General features: G+C 38.4%; 2 protein-coding genes across 2 annotated transcripts in view; both read left to right on the forward strand.

The window, feature by feature from the left end:
• Positions 1–13,194, forward strand: part of LOC103464222 (neuronal acetylcholine receptor subunit non-alpha-3-like) — a 19,068-nt gene extending 5,874 nt beyond the window's left edge. Inside the window, exons 2-8 of the mRNA XM_008408190.2 lie at positions 4,984–5,135; positions 6,859–6,903; positions 8,436–8,545; positions 9,328–9,841; positions 10,973–11,163; positions 12,213–12,429; positions 12,617–13,194. Coding sequence (XP_008406412.2) covers positions 4,984–5,135; positions 6,859–6,903; positions 8,436–8,545; positions 9,328–9,841; positions 10,973–11,163; positions 12,213–12,429; positions 12,617–12,751 — 1,364 coding nt within the window. The 3' untranslated portion in view covers positions 12,752–13,194. The remainder of the gene's footprint in view (positions 1–4,983; positions 5,136–6,858; positions 6,904–8,435; positions 8,546–9,327; positions 9,842–10,972; positions 11,164–12,212; positions 12,430–12,616) is intronic.
• Positions 13,195–19,761: 6,567 nt separating this feature from the next.
• LOC103464217 (neuronal acetylcholine receptor subunit alpha-7-like) overlaps positions 19,762–23,985 on the forward strand; it is a 42,451-nt gene continuing 38,227 nt past the window's right edge. Inside the window, exon 1 of the mRNA XM_008408177.2 lies at positions 19,762–20,238. Coding sequence (XP_008406399.1) covers positions 20,169–20,238 — 70 coding nt within the window. The 5' untranslated portion in view covers positions 19,762–20,168. The remainder of the gene's footprint in view (positions 20,239–23,985) is intronic.

Here is a 23,985-nt window from a genome sequence, read left to right on the forward strand (position 1 = left end):
TATATATATATCGATATTATTACACAGCCCTAAATCAGATACAACTTAGTCTTTGTCTATAATGTCCAGACTTTTGATTCTCAACGGTTTCAGTTCTGCTTTCAGAAATCGTCCAGCCTGGGCATATTGGCTGTTGAAAAGTTGAAAAGTTCTTAACCGTACGGCTGTTTTCTACAACATGAAATGATGAATTTTAGAGTCTTTAGAGACTTCATTAAATCCTGCAATTTGTCCTGCAGTCATCTTTTTAAAGGCACCAGAAAGCTCCACAGTGTCTACTCTGATTTAAGCTGTCAGCAAGTTAAATGTCTATTTGGGATTTAAACAGGGTAGCCATCGTCAAAATGCTTAATTATGGTATAATCAATTACATCTTATACTGGTGTTTGATTTTAGCCATGTTGGGCTAAATTCAGGTGTTTTTTCAGCTTTTATGGTCTATTTATTTTAGATTTTTCTTAACAGGGTTTTTCTTAAACTGATATTAAATATCCATATGCTTGTGCTATAAAACCAGGCTTTCACAGATGTCATAATTTCTCCTATATCGTTTTATATTCACTATATATAGTTTAGATATAAGAAAATTTACTCAATTTGAAATATATATTTAAAATGCAACATATTTTCATTTGGGGACTTTCTGTATTTTGTAAAAAAAAAAAAATCTTCAAATATAGTTAGATGTAAACTGAGGACTGTTGACACAGCGGTAAAGTCAAGTTCCAGTTGCATCAAGCCTGATCAATTATTTTTATTTTTTAATTAAAAATGTTTTGGACTGTTTACAGAAACCGTAAAGATTCAAATGCAAAAAATGTATTGATTTTAGGCAAAGTCATTGCAAAATGGAGGTTCATTTACTAGGGTATTTGTTTCTTTTTTTGTTTTAAGCCACTTAAATTGTGACAAATAAACCATGTGGACATAAAAAGAAGCCTAAAATGTATGCATGTATTTTTGTTTTAAATCTTTGTGTAAATCCTCTAATAGCGTGTTATGCCAGTTGCCTCACACCAATCCACGCCTGGTCGTCAGTCACTCTGTGTGCAGTTATAGTCAAAATGGACTAAAACACAACGCTGAACTATTTTTATGCCTCCTGACATATAAAATGAAAGCTGTTCTCTCTTACCCCTCTCGGTGGCGCTTCCCGTTGTGTTTCCACTTGTAACAGATGTGGCAGTGTCAAGGTGATCATGCTACTCTGTCCCCACATGGGGTGTTTCAGATTGAGAAAGCAGGCAGGGTGCGCTTGTGCACGCTGGGCCTCTCCTGCATCTGTCATTCAGCAACGAAGCCTCGTCCCTCACAGACGCTGCCAAATCTCTGTTATACTCCTGCTGAGGGCTTTCATGCAGGAAGTGGATACAGACAGTCACGCTTTAATGCATCATAATTTTCCTACAGAGATTCAGCCTCCACCCCCCCCCACTCCAACCATCACAGTGCACATTGCAATCAATACCCTCTATATCTCAGCCGTGCACACACACCGCATTCGCTGCTATCTGCCTCGATCTAATGGAAAGAGCTGGCTCTTATGGAGGAATGCAGACCTGGGACTAATGGGGCTACCGCGTTTTTGTTTACGAGGATCCTGAAACAAAGCTGCTTCCTGTGTTTTCATATAGAAAGAAAAGTGTGCAAAAACCCAATTTTAGCTCTTTGCAAACTCTGTGTGAATCTGATGCAACTGAAAGAAACGCAGCCTGTGTTTTCACTTTGCATGCTCCACACACTGAACAGGAAGCAATATGAATTTTGAAAACTGATAAAGGGTCCATGAATGTTTTACTTTTTCTTGAGGATTATTTTTTGTTTTGTTCACGTAAAGAATAATTAGCAGAGATCCAGTTGTGGCTGTTAAAATAATGGAGTGTACTTAGGTTCGTTTTTTTTTTTTAGCACATATGTTTCATTTATATTTCTCTGTCATCTAATAGGTAATTACATTCATCTGAATACTTTTTTGAACTTGGAAAACATTAGATTGTTTACTTCTGATATCGAAATTAAAATTTGTCATTTAAATTATCTTCATTGAGACACCTGCTGATTTTATTGTCTTGGTAAATCTGTGGGGAAATGTACAGGAACACACATAATGATCTCTGAGACTTACTGTACATTATGCAAAAGTTCAATGCGGATCAAAAGTTTGCATACACTCACCACTGGCATAAACTTACACTTTGTGTCTACTGTCTTTGCATCATTGTATTAAAAATAATAATAATAACTGACCAAGTTTCAGTTGCCACAGCGTCACCATCAGATGAGGGGAAATTGGATAAAATTACCGATGAGATATGAAGTAAAAAGTAATTTCAGAGCTTTTTTAAATGAGTTAATTAATTATTCACACCTATATCACATTTCTGTCAAATAGAAATATTTGATACATTAATATAATTTTACATACAATCCCACAGTCTGTTCTAGGGTAAGCTATTTTTTTTAATGCCCATACTTGGGATTCTGTTTCATTTTTATGCTGTCAGGATTTCAGAAACTCCACAATAAATTCTCAGTCGTTCGTCTAGATCTACTTCTTAATGTATGGATGTATGAAAACCTCTGACTGAAACTATTTGCACATTTTTCATTCTCTTTGTTATAAAGTCCTTAAACCCAAAGTTTGCTCCCATGTATGTTATCGTGGACAGTATAGACTGAACCCACCAACAAATCTACCCATTCATTCAACACCAGGTGTATTAAAAAAATAAAAGCCCTATTTGGAGAATTCATTTATTTTATCACTTTAAAATAATTGTAATAGTTTTTTTTCAAGATAACTTCTGAGCAGCTGTTGAAAAGCTTCATTTTCTCTCATTCACTTTGCATAATGTTCAAAACAACAGACATCTGCATGCAGCTGATTGTCTTAGGTAAAAAGCTTGGAAGTTTGGTGATCATGTTAATGAGTTTAATGATCTGACATGTTGCTGATTATATTTCTAATTAACCTACCGCTGCTTTGAGTGCCGTTTGTCTGTTCGTTTGTCTGTTTGCTTCACGTTTCGCTTTGTCAAAAGACGTCTGTAAAATTTGTCAAGTTTGATATTGTCAGAGTTTTAGTCTGAATGTAAAATGGACTGCGTCGTAAAGAAACCTGGGGGAGGGGATTCAATATGTCATTGACACCTTTATCTGCTTTAAGATATATGGAAAGCAGGCCTGAATCACTGAATCCCTCGGCTCGACAGATTGATGGAGCCATTCAGGTTTTATGCCTCCCGTCTGAGATTAGGCTTCAGACCTCAGTGGTTTGCCCAAAGACACCTTGGTCTCAGCACCTGAGCCCCCTAATGCGTTTTTTTTTTTTCTTCTTCTGAAGGATTTGGCTCATAAAGTGAAAAAAAGAAGTGTGTCATATTCAACGATAGAGGAATTACTATCAGTTTTGCAGTCTGTTCTCCTTCCTCTTGCCCCAGTTAATGTTTCTTTCAGCTTCTCTCCTTCCCTGTCTTCCTGTTTCTCTCCGATGCTGGAGGGAATTGCTCTGGGTCAGTCTGTCTCACCCCCTCCCCTCTCCTCCTCCCTTATCAGCTCTCACCACTCCTCTGATGCATGGCCCTTATTTGAAAGGCTGTTGAATTAAAGTTCCCCTCTCCTTTTCATTGGCCTCTGTTGCAACGCTGCACCACAGGCCGTGCCAAACATCACTTTCTTATGTGGACAAATGCCCCGAGCTTCCAGCTCATAAACCCACTGCGTTAGCATTGAAGGCCCATCTTGTGTGTGGGTCATGTTCAAATGCCAGATACTGCTCTGAGCGACCGGCGAATGCCACTGCCATTTTCATCTGAATTCTGCGTAATGAGATTTTTTTGTTTCACTATTAAACTATCTGCCAGACCTCGCCTATGTAAGTAAAAACATAAAACACTTTATGAATTATTCATAAAAAAAAACATAAAGTGAAAAACTGCAGATAATGGTGTCCTCAGTTTCCATTTGATACCTACATATTTTCCTACTTTCAGCTGATCAGTGAAGTTGCCCGAGGTAGAATTACAGAATGCTTCATTATATTTATGCAGGGTGCTCCCTGTTAGTGCCCACCTCTGGGATCTGAACTCTCGCAGCTGTTTGCAAATGAATGGTGGCCAGTGAAGCGAGAGCGCTGCGGCTTCCGTGCTCGTCTTCCCAGCAGTGCGCGGGTGTCACTTTTTACTCTGACAGTCATGTCTTGTGGCTGACTGCACCGAACGCTCTGAGCTCTTTTTATCTCCCCTGGCGACGGATCTGTCTGAGGTGATTGTGTCAGCGTGATCATTTTGCTGCTCTTGGGAACTTGGACACATCCGTTTGGCCATGAACAGCCATGAGTCTGATGTTGATTGTTGATGTGTGTGTGTGTGTGTGTGTGTAGGTGTGCGTGTGTGTGTGTCTATGTGTTGCCAGGCTCATTCTAAGGACATGACCTCATATCCTCCCACTTACTTGTGAAGGCAAATAAAGAGTTGGTTATGTTAATTAATGTTTGCTGCTCTTCCATCACTCATGTTGTTTCGCAAAAGTTCAGTTTGGCCTTTTCCTGACGATGGGGATCTTCTGCTACATGTTTTGCTGCGTCTCCTTCCTGGCTTGTGGCAAAATGCACACAGAGCCTTTTTTCAGCTCCGGCCCTGATGCTGACCACTATCTATGAAGGCCAAATTTGTGGAGTGAACAACTGGTAGTTTTACTGTGAACAGGTTCGATCTCCTCCATATTAACACCAAGCCTCTTGGCTGCTTCTCCAGAAACTTCTGTTTCACTTTCTCCCAAACTTGTCTGGTGTATTCATGGGTCTACATGTTGCTATTTGTTTTTAAATCGTACTCTGTTTTTAGCAGTCAATACCAAAATTGTTCTGAAATGCAAAAAAATCTCAAAAAAACCCCAGCTCCCTGACATAGATTTGAGATACTTTAAATCCAGAAATATGTAATAAGTTAAGCATTATCATATTTCTTGCTTTCCTTTTTACAGCCCCGGAGGACTTTGTGTCTCTGGCTCAGAAGGAAGATTTCCTGCTGAGAAATCTCTTCAAAGGTTATCAGAAGTGGGTGCGGCCCGTCGGTCATGCCAACGACACCATCACTGTTCGCTTTGGACTGAAGATCTCGCAGCTGGTTGATGTGGTGAGGACTTGGCATTTAAAGTCAATTCCAGGTTTTATTCACATCGGACAGTGCGAGGCATTTAACTTTTATGAAGATATATTGCCCTGTCTAAGCAATGTACATTTTATTGCTCTATGGTGAACCTTTGCTCCAACAATCAGCATTTCTAGGCTACTTTGAACAGACTTTTTTTTTTTTAAAATTAAGACCTCTAATGATGACTGTGATCTCAGTTTGCGATCAGCTGCTGAGTGACACTAGGAGACCCTCGGGAAGATTAATTGAACTCTGGAGTCGCTCTGTTCCTATGCGACGCTGCAGCAATGTTAACTTAGTGGTAGATTCAGCAGACAAAAATATTTCTGACTCCTACCATAATAATATATTTTTAAAAAGCAAAAAAATTCAATTAATATTCGGACAAGTCAGGTCCAACTTGAAAACAGGACTTAAGAGCTTCTGAAGTTAAATGTTAAAACATCAAGAATCTTCTTAAGCAGTCTGTAGACAATTTGAAGTCAAATCATTATTTCAGAGCAACTGGTAGCAAAAGAAAACATCACCACGGGTGTCCTAAATTTTTAATATCACACTGTTAATATTTTCTTTGCTAAATTTATCAGTGTCAGTGTTGTATTTAACTCCAAATCCACGGTTGGTTCTTGTCTTTCTTTTATCTTTGGACAAATGAAACAACTTACTGACAAAAATGAATGAAAAACAACTGGCAAAGCACTGGACAGTTTAAATTTTCTTTTATGCCATGAACCTTTATCAGATCCCAATTTGAACTCCTTTCTCATTTATTTTTACAGAACACAGTTACATTATAACTTTGGTAGATGGCAGAGGAAGAACACAACGTTTACACTTGCTATGTAAAATCACTCCGGCTGTGGATAAAATTAGAAACTACGCAAACTCCACCCTAAAATGCCGTATGTTCTATTCTCACTAAAAACTGTCTTTGTCAGAGCAATTTAGGTCAATTTAATTTATTCTGTCAGCTTTATTTCCCTTCAAAATGTGTCTGGGAGCAGATTGGAGGGCGGGGGGGAAATGTAAACAGACCACAATCAAATTCAAGTTCAATTTAATCTGTTTTTCATCTTGATTTATTGCCACTTCAATTCAAGTTTAATCAAATTCAAAGGCAACCTCGAACGGAAAGTGTCTCGGGAATGCCAGCCCTCTGTCTTAGCAAGCTGCAGGGCGGGAGACTAACAAAGAGAGACAAACAGAATCTAAAGCACAGAACCAGACATACTGGCTTTCAGAAATGCAATTAAAAAAAGAGAAAAACACAAATTTAATCTGTTCCATTGATATTAAAAGAAAGTAAGAGTACATTTTAAGACAGCAGGGTAAGGACAAGTCAGCAGCGCGATACTGAGGTTGATTCGCTAAAGAGGCAGCCGATGACCTTCTCACATCGGGTGATTCAGTTGTTTCTTAAGATTATAAACATTTTTTGTCTGAAGGCATATCAAGTGCGTTGTGATCTTCATGTCAGACATAAATGCTGTCGAGATAGATAGATAGCTCGGTAGATATTTACTGTACTTTCTGAGGTTAAAGCAAAACAAGAACATAAATTAGTCACTTCTAGGCTTATAAGCTCCTTCAATAAACTTCACTTTGTTCCAGCTTCTAGTTTGCTCCTCATTAGCCTCTCTTATCGTTTTCAGCTTTATTAATCTCCTCTAACTGGGCTCCTTTTTTCTTTTCTTTTTTCTTGCAGGACGAAAAGAACCAGCTGATGACTACAAATGTGTGGCTCTGGCAGGTGATGATGAGAACTTGATTGACTCTTTTTCAATAATTTGATTCACAAAAATTATTCTTAAAGTTAGGTTTTTAATTCCATTTATGTGGATTTTTTTTTTAGCTTTTCTGAATATGGTGATTATGATAATAGTACAAGAAGTTAGAGACCCTACAGTGAATCATAAGCAAGGGGACTCACCTGTACAATGCCTGCTGGAGTTTTTAGTTCACATTACCAGGACGTAAATGACCAATCATCATAGAGGATAGTGATACTTGCTAAGCAACATTTCACAGCAGATCTGTAGCTTATTACCAAACACTGATTCAGTGAGTTTGATCATTGCTACATAGAGCCAAAGTCATGTTTACCACATGGGCTAGAAACTAATCTGGAACACCTTCTGGATTATGATGCAGCTAAATGAATAGAGAATAGAAAATATCAAAGGATATTTTGGGCTTCACCCAATGTGAGATTGACAGCAAAAACACACCTTGATCTTCCTAATCTCAACACAAGCAGTGAGCACCAACTCCCCACTGACTATCTTTGTCGCGAAGAAAATAATATTCAACCATCCTCCTTTTAAAGTCACAAGAAAAAAAAGGGGTCACAACTATTTGTGGTGTAAACACAACTCTGAATTTAGTTTCTGGTTTGAAGCAGTCGAATCAAAAGGCACGTTGCTTACTTCTGCTTGAAAGGAAACAAAACTGTCTTGTTAACATCATTTAGATGACCTCAGACACATGCATGCTAATCTGACTGACAGTGGTGGAAGCTCAAGAGTGGTACATGGAGCATTTCAAGGGTACATCAGGGGTAAATCTTAAAAATATCTTCAGTCTTCATTTACAATTAATGTAATGTATGATCACAAGTATAGTAAACAGTGTAATCTTTTTTATCCTCCAGCCTGTTATTTTTTTCTCCTTTAAATAGAAACTTCCTGGCATAAATGATCCATGTCACATAACGTAAACACACGTATCTTCAGTCATTTGTGAAAATGCATATATTCTCACTTAGAGGTAAAAAAAAAAAATACATACAGTATATGTTAGAGCTTAGTTTCACATCCATACAACTGCTCATCCAACTCAGTTAACACTTTAATTAAAGTCATGTTCTCCTTGTAAACATAATTTGTATTTATTGCTTCATATTTCAACAGAAATCAGATGCCCAATTCGGGAGGGTTTTTAAATGTCACCTGAGTGACAGCTTTCATCCACATAGTGGAGAATTTATGACAATATGACAAGTAATTATTTTTTAACAACAGACAGCAAATGAACTTGAGCATTTGCCAGTTTTTATGTTTTTGCCCCAAGCTAAGACAGCAAATTTTCATTCTTTTTTTTATTTTTTTTTGCAATTACTCTTGCCAGTCAAAGTATAATTAGATTTTTATTGTAGTTTTTTTATTTTTTTTATTTTTTTTTTATTGCTGGAATGAAAATCCAAATACTCAATTTAAATTTGCCCTCCATCGACTCCTCTGACTCAATGTGACGTATTGATCATTGCGTTGCGTATTTCAACAGGAGTGGACTGACGTGAAGCTGAGGTGGAACCCAGAGGACAACGGGGGCATTACATCGATCAGAGTCCCTTCAGAGACTATATGGCTACCCGACATTGTTCTCTATGAAAAGTAAGTTCTACTGGATTCTGCACTATTGCAAGATTAAAGCATTTGATTTGATTTGATCCTTCTGGGCATGGGCTGTTGTGAAGGTATATCCAGAGTTTTAAAGTGTCATTTATCCAGCCGTGCTTTTTATGTGGCTTACAGTCTATTTAATGGGATGCCAGAGGAATTGGCTCAAGATTTCTTTGGCTGTGTGGAGCAGAAAGGGATAGAGAGATGAATAATGTTGCCCCCTACTTATTTTCCTCCCCCTCATTGCTGCACACTGCCTGACAGCTTGCTGACCAAAGGAGACTACTACACTCTTCGTTTACTTTAAAGAGAGAAAAGTCTGACTGTTTAGAAAGATTTCTGGAACACAAAAGGGCATCACCATCACTTTTATTACAGAAACTCTGTTTTGAAAGCATGAGTAGGCCAGCTACGAGCGTCATGTTTGCAGACCCCATTCACTGAAGTAAATAACACATCTAATTAAACTATTACGTTTCACATATGTTTTTTTTTCTCCCATTTCTCAATAGCTTAGGTCTAGCTTTGAGAATAAAAATATATGCATATCATGCTTGCAATATGCGTGATATGTATAAATATTTTTCAATGCTATTTGAAGCAAAGTGCTGAGGTCATATTGCATATGTTTGTTTTACATTTTTGTCTCAGCGCAAAATTATATCGTGAATCCGTAGAATTTTATCTCTCGGTTAGCAGACAGAAGCTTGTTTAGACCGATGCATAATCAATGCAACTGAAAACAATCATGTCTATTTTTCATATTCTCCAAGTGCTGACGGTCGTTTTGAAGGTTCCTTGATGACTAAAGCCATAGTGCGCTGGGATGGCACCATAACATGGACTCCCCCTGCCAGTTACAAATCCTCCTGCACCATGGATGTCACCTTCTTCCCCTTTGACCGGCAGAACTGCTCCATGAAGTTCGGCTCGTGGACCTATGATGGGCACATGGTGGACCTGGTCCTGGTGGACCACCATGTCGATCGCAAAGACTTCTTTGACAATGGTGAATGGGAGATACTCAACGCCACGGGGATGAAAGGAAGCAGGAGGGATGGAGTGTACTGGTACCCATTTATCACCTACTCCTTCATCCTCAAGAGGCTGCCGCTGTTCTACACGCTCTTCCTCATCATCCCGTGCCTCGGCCTGTCCTTCCTGACCGTGCTGGTCTTCTACTTGCCATCAGACGAGGGAGAAAAGCTGTCCCTTTCGACATCAGTGCTGGTGTCACTCACTGTATTCCTTTTGGTCATAGAAGAAATCATCCCTTCATCTTCAAAGGTTTGTACAGGAAACTATTCTCTCTCATTTTCTACAGTTTGAAATTTAGCGTGCCGTTTTGGTTGCTCAGTCCTGCTGCTTGTCTAAAAATGCTGAACGCCCTTATTAAGAAAACGGATCATAGCAAAGGATGCCTTCTCTCCTCTCCTCCAACAATAATGCCAACACAACAATTGGCATTATTGTGTTTTTAAAGCTGCAGTATTTTTTCCTGAATGCTTGAAAGGAAGAGATGAGAGAGAAATGTTAAGTTGGTATGTTTTCATTAAATAAAACCTTTGTCATGTCTTTTGAAAGTTGCTGTTTAAACGGGATTACTAGTTTTCCATTATAAATTATAAAACAGTGTGATCATACATTCAGTTAACAAAACAAAATAATGTTTCAAACTTCCTAAAGAAAACAAGATCTTAAATTTTTTTTTTTTTTACAGATAGAGTTAAGATCTCAAACTGCAAATTTTGTTTTACAATTTTTGAATCTATGTAGAATTATTAGTTCAGGTTTGATATGTGTTTTGCTGTTCATGTTAGTCTTGAGCTACCAAGAAAACCTTAAATGAGCTCTGAAAGCTTTGAGTTTCAGCAATCTTTGCATTTGGAGGTAGAAATGATCAAACTGAGTAAAATAAATATACATGAATTCCACAATCTGAAAAGGAGATAAGATATGTTCCCTTTAAAAAAATACAAAATTGATAGATATTCAAAGGATGTGAGAAATAAATAAAACTTGCTCTAATGCAAAACTCGCTCCACATCATTGTTCCGACTGCAGATTTAGGCGAGTTAAGGAGTGTAGCCGTCTTCTTTCAGTCTTTTCTAAAATCTTGCGAAACAGAACACTTTAGATGAACACCTTGTTCTCTTGACTTTCTAATTTTAAAGAATGACCAAAGGAAACAGGCCTCTATGTCACACCTCACTTAAAACCTGGGGAAACACAAAGTCATGAATTATAATTAAAAGTTTGTAGACAATCTTTTAAAACGTAAAGCATAAACTGCAAACTGAATAACAAATAATAGTAAATAATAATCCTTTACTGTTTCTAATTCTCTGGACTGTTTGGCATGTGTAAACAAAGTTATTAATTTTGTCTGACCCAGTTTTGTATTTTCTGCTTTAACAGGTGATCCCTCTTATTGGAGAGTACCTCCTCTTCATCATGATCTTCGTCACCTTTTCAATCATTGTTACAGTTTTTGTTATTAATGTTCACCATCGCTCCTCTGCCACCTACCACCCCATGGCCCCCTGGGTAAAGAGCCTGTTTCTTCAGAGACTGCCCAAGCTGCTCTGTATGAGGGGCCACACCGACAGGTAAACTTAAATAGACTGAACTTTTTTCTCTTGTTGTCTTGGTATTTACACTAAATAGTAAAATAACTCTCTGAACATGACATTGTAGTCCAGAGATGTCAATGGCAGACTTTTTGTTACTACATAAATCAAGAGAAATTCTTACAATTGATGTAAATTATATGTTTTTTTTTAAAAAATAACTGGTTTGGGTAAAGGTAGTTCTCCCAGACAAGAGTAATTTTTTCTATTACCGGGTTCCTACACAGTGTGAAAAAAAATTGGAAAATATGGAATTAATTGATCATTTTTCAGGCCTAGTTGAGTATGGAAAAAAAAATGAAATGAAAAATATTTGCATTTCCTCACTGTGTTCCCTAATTTTGTTAATAAAAAATCGTAATGTCTGAACAATAAAATACTTTAACATAATTGACATGTTAAAGTATTTGAAAAATGATTTATCAATTACAATAATCATCTTTCAATTCCAACATCTTGATATTTTTTTTTTTGGTAAAAGAATTGATCAAATGGGTTTTTACAGAGCACCATCAACCTAGTAATGTGTGTGTGTTTTTTTTAAAGTATGTTTAATTTTTTTTTCTATTCTGTGGTAATAATTTAGGTAGAAGAAAACATACTGAAATCGGAGATGTATTTTAGGGATCCTAACACTCCTTTGAAAAATAAAAAGGACAATTTCTGGCATCGTCATTTTCTTACATCTGAGTTTTAGACTAAACTGTTTTTATAACAGGTTCTTAGCTTAGGCATTAAACAAAGCGCAAAAACAAAATAAAGCTATCGTATATGAAAATCCAAAGAAAAGATCTCCTTTGCGAAGCTACTAAAGCCAACCTCAACATGATGCCGTTTCCTGATAAGTAGAACATAGAGAAAATAAAACTGAAATACTTAACTTTTTATCTATAAACGAACCTGAAAAGTCACAGCTTTTGAAATAAAAACTTAAATAAAAATCCTGTGTCAGTCTCATTTCGCAGCAATAGCGTCGATTCTCTAAACCCACTAAAGTAATGACTGTAGTTGTTGCCATTGCCCCTCAGATATCACTTCCCAGACATTGAGATGCGAAGCCCGGAGCTGAAGCAGCGCAGAGGCGCGGGGAGGAGGGCTGTTCCCGGCCACGGCGGCAGCCAGCAGAGAGGAGCGTTCGGAGGGAAGGAGGACGAGAACCAAGCGTGGCTGGCAATGCTGGAGAAAGCCACGAGCTCCGTTCGCTACATCAGCCGTCACATCAGGAAGGAGCACTTCATACGAGAGGTGCGGAGGCAGGCAGGCAGACAGCAGGGAATGTGGCTCCACGCATTAAAAAGAAGCTACATTTGAGCTTCAGCCTCCTGTCTAAATAGTAGCAAAGTCCAGACTGAGTGTTGTTTATGTAAAAGAATGTGATATTTGGGAACTAAATTATGTGTTTTGTTTCTTCCGTGTGTGTTTGCGTCTGCAGGTTGTTCAGGACTGGAAATTCGTGGCTCAGGTGTTGGACAGGATTTTCCTGTGGGCCTTCCTCACGGTGTCAATCCTGGGAACTATTTTAATCTTTACTCCTGCTCTGCAGATGTACCTCAGCACACCTTCGTAAACTCAACCTCATAAAACAGAAAACCTTCTCTTGTCAGGTTCTATGATTTATTCAAAACTTATTACAGTGTATTCCTATTGTATAAAAAAAACAAAAACAAAACAACAACAACAACCTCAGGCTCCAAGCTTCCCATTCTTACCAGTACGGTTTGCAGCCTCAAATTACACCTGAAAACTGTAATGTCAGTCAACCTACCCTTTATTCCAAGCTGCATGTTCAGGGGTGTGAAGAGGTAAGAGCAATTAACAGGTCAAATTAGTGTGAATGAGTTAAGCACCTGTGTTTATATGACTGTATCGTTGCCATTGTAAATGCAATAAAATGCACAAATATCATTTCATTTTCTTTCTTACTTGCACTTTGTTGACAACCCATTTGTATCTGTCTGTATGTTCTGCACAATGATGGGATTAAAATAAAGCCGGAATCTGTTTTGCTTCTCTGCCGAGACCCATTTGATTACAGCAGCAAAAGTACTTAGTGATGCTGATCGAGTCATATGAACCTATGCAGTCAGATTGAAACAGCAGAGATCTTAGACTACTTCTCTGTTTTGCTGGGGGGGCGGGAGGGGTTGTTAAAAGAATACTGGCATCCTTCATTTGTTTTTTCTTTGATGAGTACTGAAAGGGAGCAGGAGGACAGATTTGGACACGTAAACGTTGTTGCAATAAAAGCTGGTTCATTTCATCTCCTACATTTCACAAAGTGAAGTGATTCCTCCCTTTCATAGATTGTGAAAGAGCCATTCCTGCCTTCATTCTATGTGAACTTGACTATTATAATAGTCTACATTGAGGTGTCATGTTTGTTGAGGGTTGTTTTTTTTGCAAACTGATTGTAGTTTATTCAAAACTCTGCAGAACAGCTGCTAACGGATACGCACAACTCAGTCTTTAAAATGATTTTAGGATTTGATCCCTGATAGAGGCTCTAGATCAGCCATCACCCGGGGTCGTCTTTGATCTTATTTGTGTTCGCACTCTTTCAAGAACTCTTTCAGTTAAGAGAGCACTCCTACTCTGTCTGTTCTGAGGTCGAGGTTGAAACCCCAGGGAGACCGGACCTTGGCTGCCGCTGCAAAACTATGGAGCAAATTGCCCTTTCACAACATCAGACACTTTGAAATTCCCCTTAAAAGCAGAAATTCACCTTTTGTGCCTTTTAAATCAGAATGAATTCCACCACATTTTAATGGTGCTAATTTTAATTTAGATTATTCTGCTGTATTAACCCGTCCATACTTCCAGCAGTGACTTGAGTGTTGCAAAAACTGGTCCCAAAAACTGACTACATATCCTTTTCAGTTTTTCACTCTGAGATCACAGCTGGGCAACTACCCATAACAAAAACCATCTTAGGAAACCAGTGAGCTGCTGGTAATTCTTGGGTTTTGATCGGTTTTCGTACTTCGTATTCTTTGTTTATTTGTATTTATTCTTCCTCAGTTGAGTATCATGCAGGTTGGAATTATTTGTGTTTTTATTTAAGTCTGTTATTTTGAGCCTTTTTCAGGTCATTTATAGTAAGTAATCGTGCTTTGTCAAAAATTAATTTGATTATTTCTTCATTATCGCTTTCAATTTTTCTTTTTTGATCAACATGTCAATTTACGTTTTTAAATTAATTTTAAATACAGAGTAAACAGAAATCTCCACATTTTGTTAAAGTATGCAGTAAATTATTAACTTTTCAGATTGAGAATTTGTGACAATGGTTAATTTTTGAGTGATAATATACTGCTCAAAAAATAAAGGGAACACTTAAACAACACAAYATAACTCCAAGTAAATCAAACTTCTGTGAAATCAAACTGTCCACTGATTGACCCGACGAGGGTCCCCGTTGTCAATCAGTGTTGCTTCCTAAGTGGACAGTTTGATTTCACAGAAGTTTGATTTACTTGGAGTTATATTGTGTTGTTTAAGTGTTCCCTTTATTTTTTTGAGCAGTGTATATCTTCATGTAGTTTTAAGCTCATTGTAGTTCACAAGGGTCAGCACAGTTTGCGGGCGAGTTCACCAGTCCCCTGCAATGACACATCATGACCACTAGATGGGAGCAAAGATTTGTCATTTTATTTCAAGTGAGAGCGCTTGTGGTTAAAAGCTGCCTTCCATGAAGACGCAGGGAAAACAACCTAATATTTTTAGGTTATATTTTATATACATATATATACCCGGTGACCCCCCACTCCTCAATGATGTCAGTGTCTTGACCCAGTTCTTTTGGCTGATAGTTTTTTTTTCTCTCTCTCTCTCATGATAAGACAAAGACTTCCTCATACACTCACACCACATTTGAACAGTCTGACCTCAGTCTGCTCTTCTATTATTCACATCTCCAGATCTGAGTCATGCAGACAGGTGTGGGTCTGCGAGTTCACACTTATGCCTGTTTGCTCATACGATGTGACAGAAACACTTTGGGACAGAAGATCTGATAAATATGAACAAGATGTCTTTGAAATGTGGGAAATATTTTAGTGTAACTGAGACTGTCCTTGAAAATTTCTGGTTGTTTAAGTGTTTTCATTTTGTTGTTGTTGTTGTTGTTGCTTTCCCCCTCAGGCAAAGAGAAAATCAATTATTTAAACTTTTTAAACTAGATGACAAGAAGCATCAGTTAAATGCATTCGAAATGCAAAATCCTGTGAATTGTGGTGTCAAAACCAAAACCTCTTGTGTAAACTAAAACTCTTATGTAAGCTTAATGAAATATAAAAGAGCTGACACACAATTGAATCCCTAATTCTGAGGCCGAAGTGAAACGTATGGTGTTTGTTATAAAATCCAGACCTGATGACTACAATTTCCCTGTAAAAGGAAAATTTATTTTTCATCCACCGAACAAAAAATTTAAGCCAATGCTTCAGCTGCATAACGAAACAGAAGATTTTCTGAAACACAAGAAACTTAGTGTGTCTTTGTTTCGCTTGGTTGAACTTAAGAGTTGAAAATCAGATACCAGAGCTCCAACTGAGCTGTTTTTATTCCTCACACAATGTCCTGGCCCTGCTCTGAAAAAGAAGACCGACTTGAGCTACTAAATAAGACTCCTGCAGATCCTCATTCATCCAGAGTAAGGATTCATCTCTGCTTGTGTGAGCTGGAACTGTGCAGAGAGTTTTCTCTGATGCTGCTGTACAGTTGCTGCAACGGCAACCAAGAATAGATTGAAGGGGAATCACACTGATTTCTTGGGGAAATTTCTGGACGTACGGAAACGCAAAGCTTTCTCTCCTTTTGATGTCAAATAGCTCTGCGTGTGAAGTGTGATTATGATAACATTAAAATTGTTGTTTCAAGTTTCTTGTGTTGAGAACAGCATGTATTTTGACTCGTCTCTCCTTTCACATCACAACAACTTAAGGCACATTTTACTTAACTTGACAATCATATCAGTCACTACAGATTCTGGAACAAGTTCTAAAATATTTCCTGGCACAGATTTTTGGAGCAGTTTAACACTTGTTGCCAAGAAAATAATGAGCTTGAAACTTTGGCTGTCTTTGCTTTTTAGCTATAAATCATACTTCAGCTTTTCAAACATTGATGGACTTATTGATTTGAAATAGATTTTTTTTCTTCAGATTTCTCACTTGCATACACCTATGTCCTGAGCAGAGCTGCTTATTAGTAAAGTTCACCATAGCAGCAGATTCTCCCCAACAGTAAGGACATAGAGCTATGACATAAACATGATGGTGAGACACAATCATGAAATTTTTTTTTATTAAAAATTACAATTCGGTTTTCTATTTTTATGAACTGAACAGTTCTGTTATATTTGTTGGTGCCTCTTGACCAGGAGTCCCTTGAAAAAAGATTGTTAATTTCAAGTGGATTTTATCTTGTAAAATAAAGATTAAATAAATAAAAAATAATACCTTATTTTACACAATAAGTTTATAAAAATCCCTTTTAGAGAACAAGACCTTGAACGAGGAATTGGCATGTCTTTACTACATGTAAGCAACTGTGTGGCAGTCATGTGAGGAAAAAAAGTTTGTTCTGTCCTACCAACACAAACATAAATAGTTTGATAAGCTTTGCTGGAGCTTTAAACTGAAACTGTGTGCTGGTGAGATGAGACTAAGTTTGAACTTTTTACACTAAAGCTGTACAAAGGTTACGTATCTCTATCATGAAGTATGGTGAAGGGCTTGTCATGATATACAAATGCTAATGTTCTAAAGGCCTTGAATGAGGGATTGGCAGGCTTAAACTCTTTGAAATAGCAGAATGTGTTCAATTAAAATCTAGAGGTCTCATCAGTACAACTTAAAATACATTGCCATTGAGTTTTCTTTAACAAGATGTGACCAAATCAAGACAGAAATGGTTTAGAAGAAAAAAAAAAGTTGAATGATCTTCTCAGACTCAAATTCTAAAACTTGTAGGATTCCCTGACATAAAGAGAAAGTGACAACGCTGATCAAAGATGTGTCCGTCTTGTGAAATGTTAAAGACTAAGTTGTATATTGACAGCAGAATAGCAAATTCCATTCAATTTGATCACTTTTACAATAAAAGTAATTGAAAATCTGGTATTTAGTTTTTAAGAGGTAAAATATATATGTTAGTTTGATTTTTAATCCTTCTGCGGTCTGTTTTTTTGAGGTCTTATACTCCTCTTTACAAGGGTTGCCAACGCAGCTGAATCATGAAGGTGCTCCGGAGGGCTAGATTTATAACGTGAGCTCAAGGCCAGCATGCTACTTGATTACAGGTGTGATAAAGCAGGACAGAGGTCTCTTAAATCACAAAAGACAGCAGACACACAAGTCAACAAAGTAAGTAAATAAATAAATGGTCACAAAAGAAACAGTCAAAGTAAAGCCCAGGCCCCCTCAGGCTCAGCTTAAAGCATCTCGCAGGGCTACGGTGACAGAGCTACACACATTCAACGCGACTCTCAGAGAGCAACAGAAGCAAATACAGTAGATGGGGAATATGGGGAGATAGAGGATTTGTAAACTGAGGGAAAAAAGGAAGCAGGAGATGGTGGGAGCGTCAAAAACGCTGCAGGTGTTCCTGTATTCATCCAAGGTCATCATCAATGCTTCCAGGCAGAGCTGCAGGAATGCAGAACAGAGATGAAAAGGAAACAGAGAGATGCAAAGCTGTGAAGGAGGGAAAGAGAAAACAAAAGCAACAGGTACGAAGCAAGTGTGAGTAGATAAAAATAAAGTATGTGAGAACGTCTGAGAAAATGAGGGCAAGCGAACAGGGGAAAGAGACAAAAGGAAGGAAAGGTCGACGTGGTGCACAGGAGGACAGAAGCCAAAGTAAGAATGCTAATAAGGGCACATAGCATGATATCATATACATAATCATATACATAATTTATTTTTTTTTCTCTGAGATTTCTTTAGTAGATCTTTAGTAGATTTTCCTAAGAAATACTGAATATTCTGGAACAAAATCCACAGCAGAAACATGTGTTGTCTTTTGACCCATCTGCGCTGACACATCGTATCGCAGCTACCTGTAGGCATTTATTAAAAATTTATGTCACAATGGAACCAGAACCACAGCCTCCAAGCCCGTCCTCTTGATTTAGATCACTCCCAGACTGCTGAAGCTTCAAATTCTAGCTGACCAGAGTCTATGGAGTAGGTTGATGTTTTCACACAGGTGTCCTTTTATAGCACAAAGATTATGTGACAATCAATGTAGGAACGTAACGTCTGCTACAGTTTTTGCTTTTGGTGTCACTGACCACGATATGGGGTCACCAACCAGGAGAGGAAGAGATTGAACAGACTAGCTAACTGAGTTTCATTTACAGCTCTGTGACAGATTGCTGACCTGGACAGAAAGCATCCTGCCTCTCGGCCAAAGGCTCCTGGTGACCTTGGATTAAATGGGTATGAAAAATGGATGGATGGATGGATGGATGGATGGATGGATGGATGGATGGATGGATGGATGGATGGATGGATGGATGGATGGATGGATGGATGGATGGATGGATAGTTTGATTTGCAATAATAATTTCAAATAAATCTTCACCAAGTGTACTACAACATCTTGAGGTACACTTCCAACAGAATCTGCATCATTCAAGACTTTACCTTTATGTCATTTAAAACTTAATTCTTATTTTTCCTTTAGTTTCTTTTGAAAATCCTGGACGGGTTTTGCATTTGGGTTCGGGCATATCTTTCCGTGTTTGTGTTTCATTTTTGCTAGTGGCCTGACCACTTTCCTTTACTCTTCAGGTCCTGCTGTACCCATTGATTCCTTTGTGTTAGTTTCTTTGTTTGTTTTTATGCGTTGTTCTTTGTGGGTTTGGATTTAGTTTTCTTAGATTGGAGCTGAACTTTTCCCCTTTGACTTGTTGTTTCTGTATGTGTCAACTATTTTCCAATGCTCATCATTGGTCTCTTGTTGCTGTTCCCTGTCTGCGTTCCATGTTCTGTTCTCACTGTGATTCCCTTGGATCACTTGGATCCTGTTTCAAAACTAAAAGTTTAAAGTTTATTGTAATAAACTTTGAACTGTACATTTTCTTACAGCCAGTTACACCTCAACATTTCTATGATGGGAGGATCTGAAAAGTTACAAGAAGTTTCCATCAACATTAAATTAGACATTTACTGTACATTTTTGTGAGACAAGTGTTTTTTTCACTGTTTTCTGGACAGTCATTGCATTACTTGTTGTTGCACTACATTGGGTCACACAAGTTCTATTTTTCGATTGACTTTCCAAGAAAAAAAATAATAGTAATTGGCGGTGCATGTAGGAAAGACTAACCAAATCTACTAAAATGTGGGTGTACCTTTTTAAACTTTATTTCTCTCATTTGCGTTAAAAACATAAAATATCAGATCGGCAGCATAAAACAGTTCAATTCTTCCTGGTTTTATGATGAATCTGGAGCATAAGTAAAAAAAAATAAAAAAAAATAAAAAAAGTTTCAAGGTTAGTTGGACTGAAGGGGCGTGGCCTGCCCCTCTCTGATAGAGAGCTATTGAAATGATGCAGATTCAGCAGCGCTCGCTCTGAAAGTCACCCTGCATTAACGAGCCTAATGTGACCGGAGGTGACAAACCTGAGGAAGTTTGCAGGATTTCGCTCAGCTCCGAATATCTGATATGTAAAAAAGATAATAAAATAAAATCTGAGCGCAGGAAGAGAGAGAGAGAGACAAGTGGGGAGAGAGAGAGAGAGAGAGAGAGGGCAGCTGGATTCAAAGTGACTTTTGTAGTGACAGTCGACCCAAACACGAGAAGACAGACATCCAGCGTGTCCGCGTCTGCCCGAGCATCCGACGAGGAGGACCGACACCGAGCGGAGGGAGAGCAGCACCAGCAGTCTGTCAAGGCTCCTCTCCTTCCAAGTTTGGCATTTCCAGCGGGCTCCAGGCGGGGGGGCGGGGGGACGACTTCCGATCTGAAGCTGCGATGGAGCTTCGGAAGAGCAATGGACCTGTGTTGGTTGGAGTTTACCTGTGGGCGACGTTTTACTATCAAGGTGGGTTGCTGTCTTCTCTTCAGGCCACGTTTGTTAAAATGCTCATGTTTCCCTGTTGTTTCGCCTGGGTGGCAATGCCTCTGAGAGGTGAGAGCTGCTGTCGCTCATGCCAGATGTGGCCACATCTGGCATGAGCGACACGTACCCAGGGGGTATCCTGTGGGTTTTTTCACGGTGGATGGTTTTGTCATTGTTTTTCAGTCAGAAAGTAATTCATTGGGTCCCCCCCTCCCCCCCACTCTACCCCCCGTCGTTCTTCATTGAATTTAACTCTATAGGTTTCCACAGCTTAATTGTTGAGAAACAAATGTATTAAGTTTGTGGATCAGTGTGCTTAAAAACCAGTGAGTCCCCCTTGTTTCCCCGCAACATCTGCCTCTCAACATGGAGGACGTCCCGCAGGTGCTTAGGGTTCATGAGGTCTGTCGTTATGATCTGCAGCTGCAGACTCTGTTTATCCGACTCAAAACGCTTTACCACAGGCTACATCATAAAACTAGCTTTACTGCCATTGCACAGACAGTAACAAATTGTTAAACAGAAATAAACAGTCATATAACCACACACAAACCCGAGCATTCTGAGACACTGAATGTTTTGGTGTGTCTGGTACAACTTGAAATAATTATTAAAAATATCATGAAAATATGGACAATGAAGGTTGTTGAGGTGATGGGGGGACGTTTAGTTAGATGTTTCTATGAAGAGGCTAATCTTTCACCTCACTGTCCTGTTCTTGATGCAGTCCAGTTAGTTCGTTAGATGCAGCCACTGCAAAAAATCTGCATGTCTGACACAAAAGTGATAGTCTGGATTTTAGGTGAAAATGAAATAAGAGTTTTTAAATGCTGCTTTATTTCATTTGAATACTGATAAAAACTAACTATAAAACTCTTCAATAAAAGTGGAATATAACACGTCAAAACGTTTTGTTGTTTTGGTTTACTTGCTTATACAAAACCAAGATGAGATCACTCTGAAGTAGAGCTGTGTGGATCGGAGTTTTTGTGTTCAGTTTTCTTCTTCACATTTTGACCTTCGGTAGTGATTTTGACTGACTTCCAACTTTGGAGTGGTTCTTTGGCTCACTTAGTTTGCTGTATTAAGCAATGAAACATCGCTTTGTTTTTGCTGAGGGTGTTTTTGGAGATATTTTTTCAATGACTCTATGGAAAAAAAAACAACAAAAAAAACAGATCTGGACTAGAGCCGCTACTACATGAATTTACATGAATGATAGTTCATCCTGTGTGTCCTTGTGTGTCCCTGTGTTGCCCCTACGATGGACTGGCGACCTGTCCAGGCTGTACCCCACCTCTTGTCCAATGACTGCTGGAGAAAGGCCCCTGATAGTATTAGTGGGTATTTAGAATGACATGTCAGTAAATTCAACAAAAAAAATACTTATCATTCAGAAAGATTTGATGGTATCTTCAAAATGATGCAGTTAGGATACCCTCTTTATCGTTCAGTGGTCCAGGGGTCTGGGCATACAACTCAGCAAAACACTTATCCACAATGTTGATTATGAAACTCTTAGTAAGTACATTTGTAATTACTTCAAGTGTTACACAGGACAGTGAATGTAAAAGCACGTAATCGAGAGAAAGCTAAGATTGTCTACTAGTGTGATTTGGATAATTGTCCATGTTTGCTGATTATTAATTGCAGTGTGGAATAGTTATCATCCGCTTCAGAGAAATGCACAACTAAAGATATTGTCAGGCAATAAACCCTCTGGAGTTATTTACGTGACTTGAAAATGATGGGGATTTTGCTCAAGCTATAATTAAAATATTTTATCATAAATTTTGAGTCTAAAGGGGATCAAGAAGTCAAAAAAATTGGAATGCGTAATTGTGCTCCCTGTCATATTCTGGACTGAGATTGACTTTTCAAAGCACATTTCACAAAACGGCACGCTTTAATTCAGTATTAAAACTTGACCAAGTCTCCTCTATGTGCAGATTGCCTGAGGCTGATCAATATTCAGCCAGTCTTTGTAGAAGGGGATTCTCCCTGAGCAGAACCTTTAATTTTGGCTGTCCTGAAATGAAATAGAACGTCTTCAAAAGGCTGCTCAACAGACTTTCTTTGCGCACATCTTGAAAGAAGTAGCATTAAAGATTTTGTAGAAATAATCCTGTGAAAAAATTAGCTTGAAAAATTCCAGCCTTTATTTTTTTTGTCAGACCAAAAAATTTTACTTTCAAGAGACAGATAAAATTGGACTGTCAGTCTGCAATTGCCAGACTCCAGTTTTAATTATCCCTGTCAGACGTTCAGCTAATGTCTGTCTGACCACAGATTGTTTTTCAGTTGTTCATGCGTACTGATCCCAGTTGGTGTTGTGTTGCAAGTATATTTACTGTTTAAGCTAAAACTGACCTGCCTTCTGGGATCCATTAAATATTCACTTTACACAAGTCCGTCTTTGGTTTACTGGTATGAAGTGGCCGCTTTTTTTTTTTTTTTTTTGCTTGAAGCTTCAAGCTGTTGGAGTTCCCTCCCGGCCATTGAAAGCTTTATGCTCATCTGCTAAAATGGGGGAAAAACTGATATGTTATAAAAATCTTGTGATTTTGCTTAAGGGTTATAAAGATTTTATCTTTTTTTTTCTTTTTTTTTTTACAACTGTTCTATGTTGATGTAAAAGCTTTTCCAAAATACATCTCGTGAAGAGAGGGTGTAGTTTTGAAAAGTGAGCAAATCAAGATCACCATACTAGCATTGATCAAGTTCAGTGTATCAAAACCTGTCCACTGAATTCACAACACTTATTGAGTCACAATGGGAAGGCATTTCAATTCGGTCACTGATTTAGCATCATCTTGACTTGATGCCTGAAGCACATCGGGTAATATGTTTTTTTCTTTTTTTTTTCTAGTGGTCAATTTAAAACCAAGCCGCAGTATGACTGTGTTGAATTTGTATGAGGGCTTAATTTTGAGAGTAAAAGATGATGAAATTATAGTAAATTTTGAATCTATCAGCTTGCAGCACCAGAAATACCTAGGATAGAGTTGTGATTAGTGTGTCTCTCTGGTTAAACAGGCTGTTTGTTTTCTCCGAATCAAAATGTGTTTCTGCTTCGGGGGGTTTTGCCCCATTCATTCCTCTCTCAGCAGGAGAGTCTCAGTCTGCCACTAGTCACTCTGAAACAGCAAGCAGTGCTGCTTTCTCATGGTACATCTGGAGGTTGCTCACCTGGGTTTGGAGCTAGTGGTATGCTAAATAAAGAACGCCGAGGGAAAACATATAGGAAACCAGCAAAAAAAAAAAATAGTCAGGAATCTAAACAGTAGCAGAGCGGACGAGTCAAACATAGACATAGATCACACATGTCTATTGAGAGGCTGATTGGGCCTGGGGAATGCTTTGTAGCAGGTCGAGAAGTATAGAACGTAATGGATTGTCATGAGAGATGTGAGGCTATGTGGTCAAGAAGAAATAAATCATTTTGTTTTCAGATCATGTTTGGTGTAATAACTGTCTCATCACAAAGATCTTTAATGGGGTCACTTGTGTCATGTTGGATTTCAGTTTCCTGACCCACATGCAAGTTCACACAACACCAGAGAACACTGTTCAGTGAAAGTTTAATGCATTTCAAAACGGTACAGTCTGATTATATTCCAGAGGATGGGTAGGCCGGTCAGCTCAGGTTTGTTTCTTCGGAGGGTGGCAGCACGGAGGGAAAAGGCTAGGATCCGGGAGCGTTCTTGATCAGTGATGGAGAGGGGAGGA

This window comes from Poecilia reticulata, linkage group LG1 (assembly GCF_000633615.1).
Source record: "Poecilia reticulata strain Guanapo linkage group LG1, Guppy_female_1.0+MT, whole genome shotgun sequence".
In the NCBI taxonomy this organism is placed as follows: Eukaryota; Metazoa; Chordata; class Actinopteri; order Cyprinodontiformes; family Poeciliidae; genus Poecilia; species Poecilia reticulata.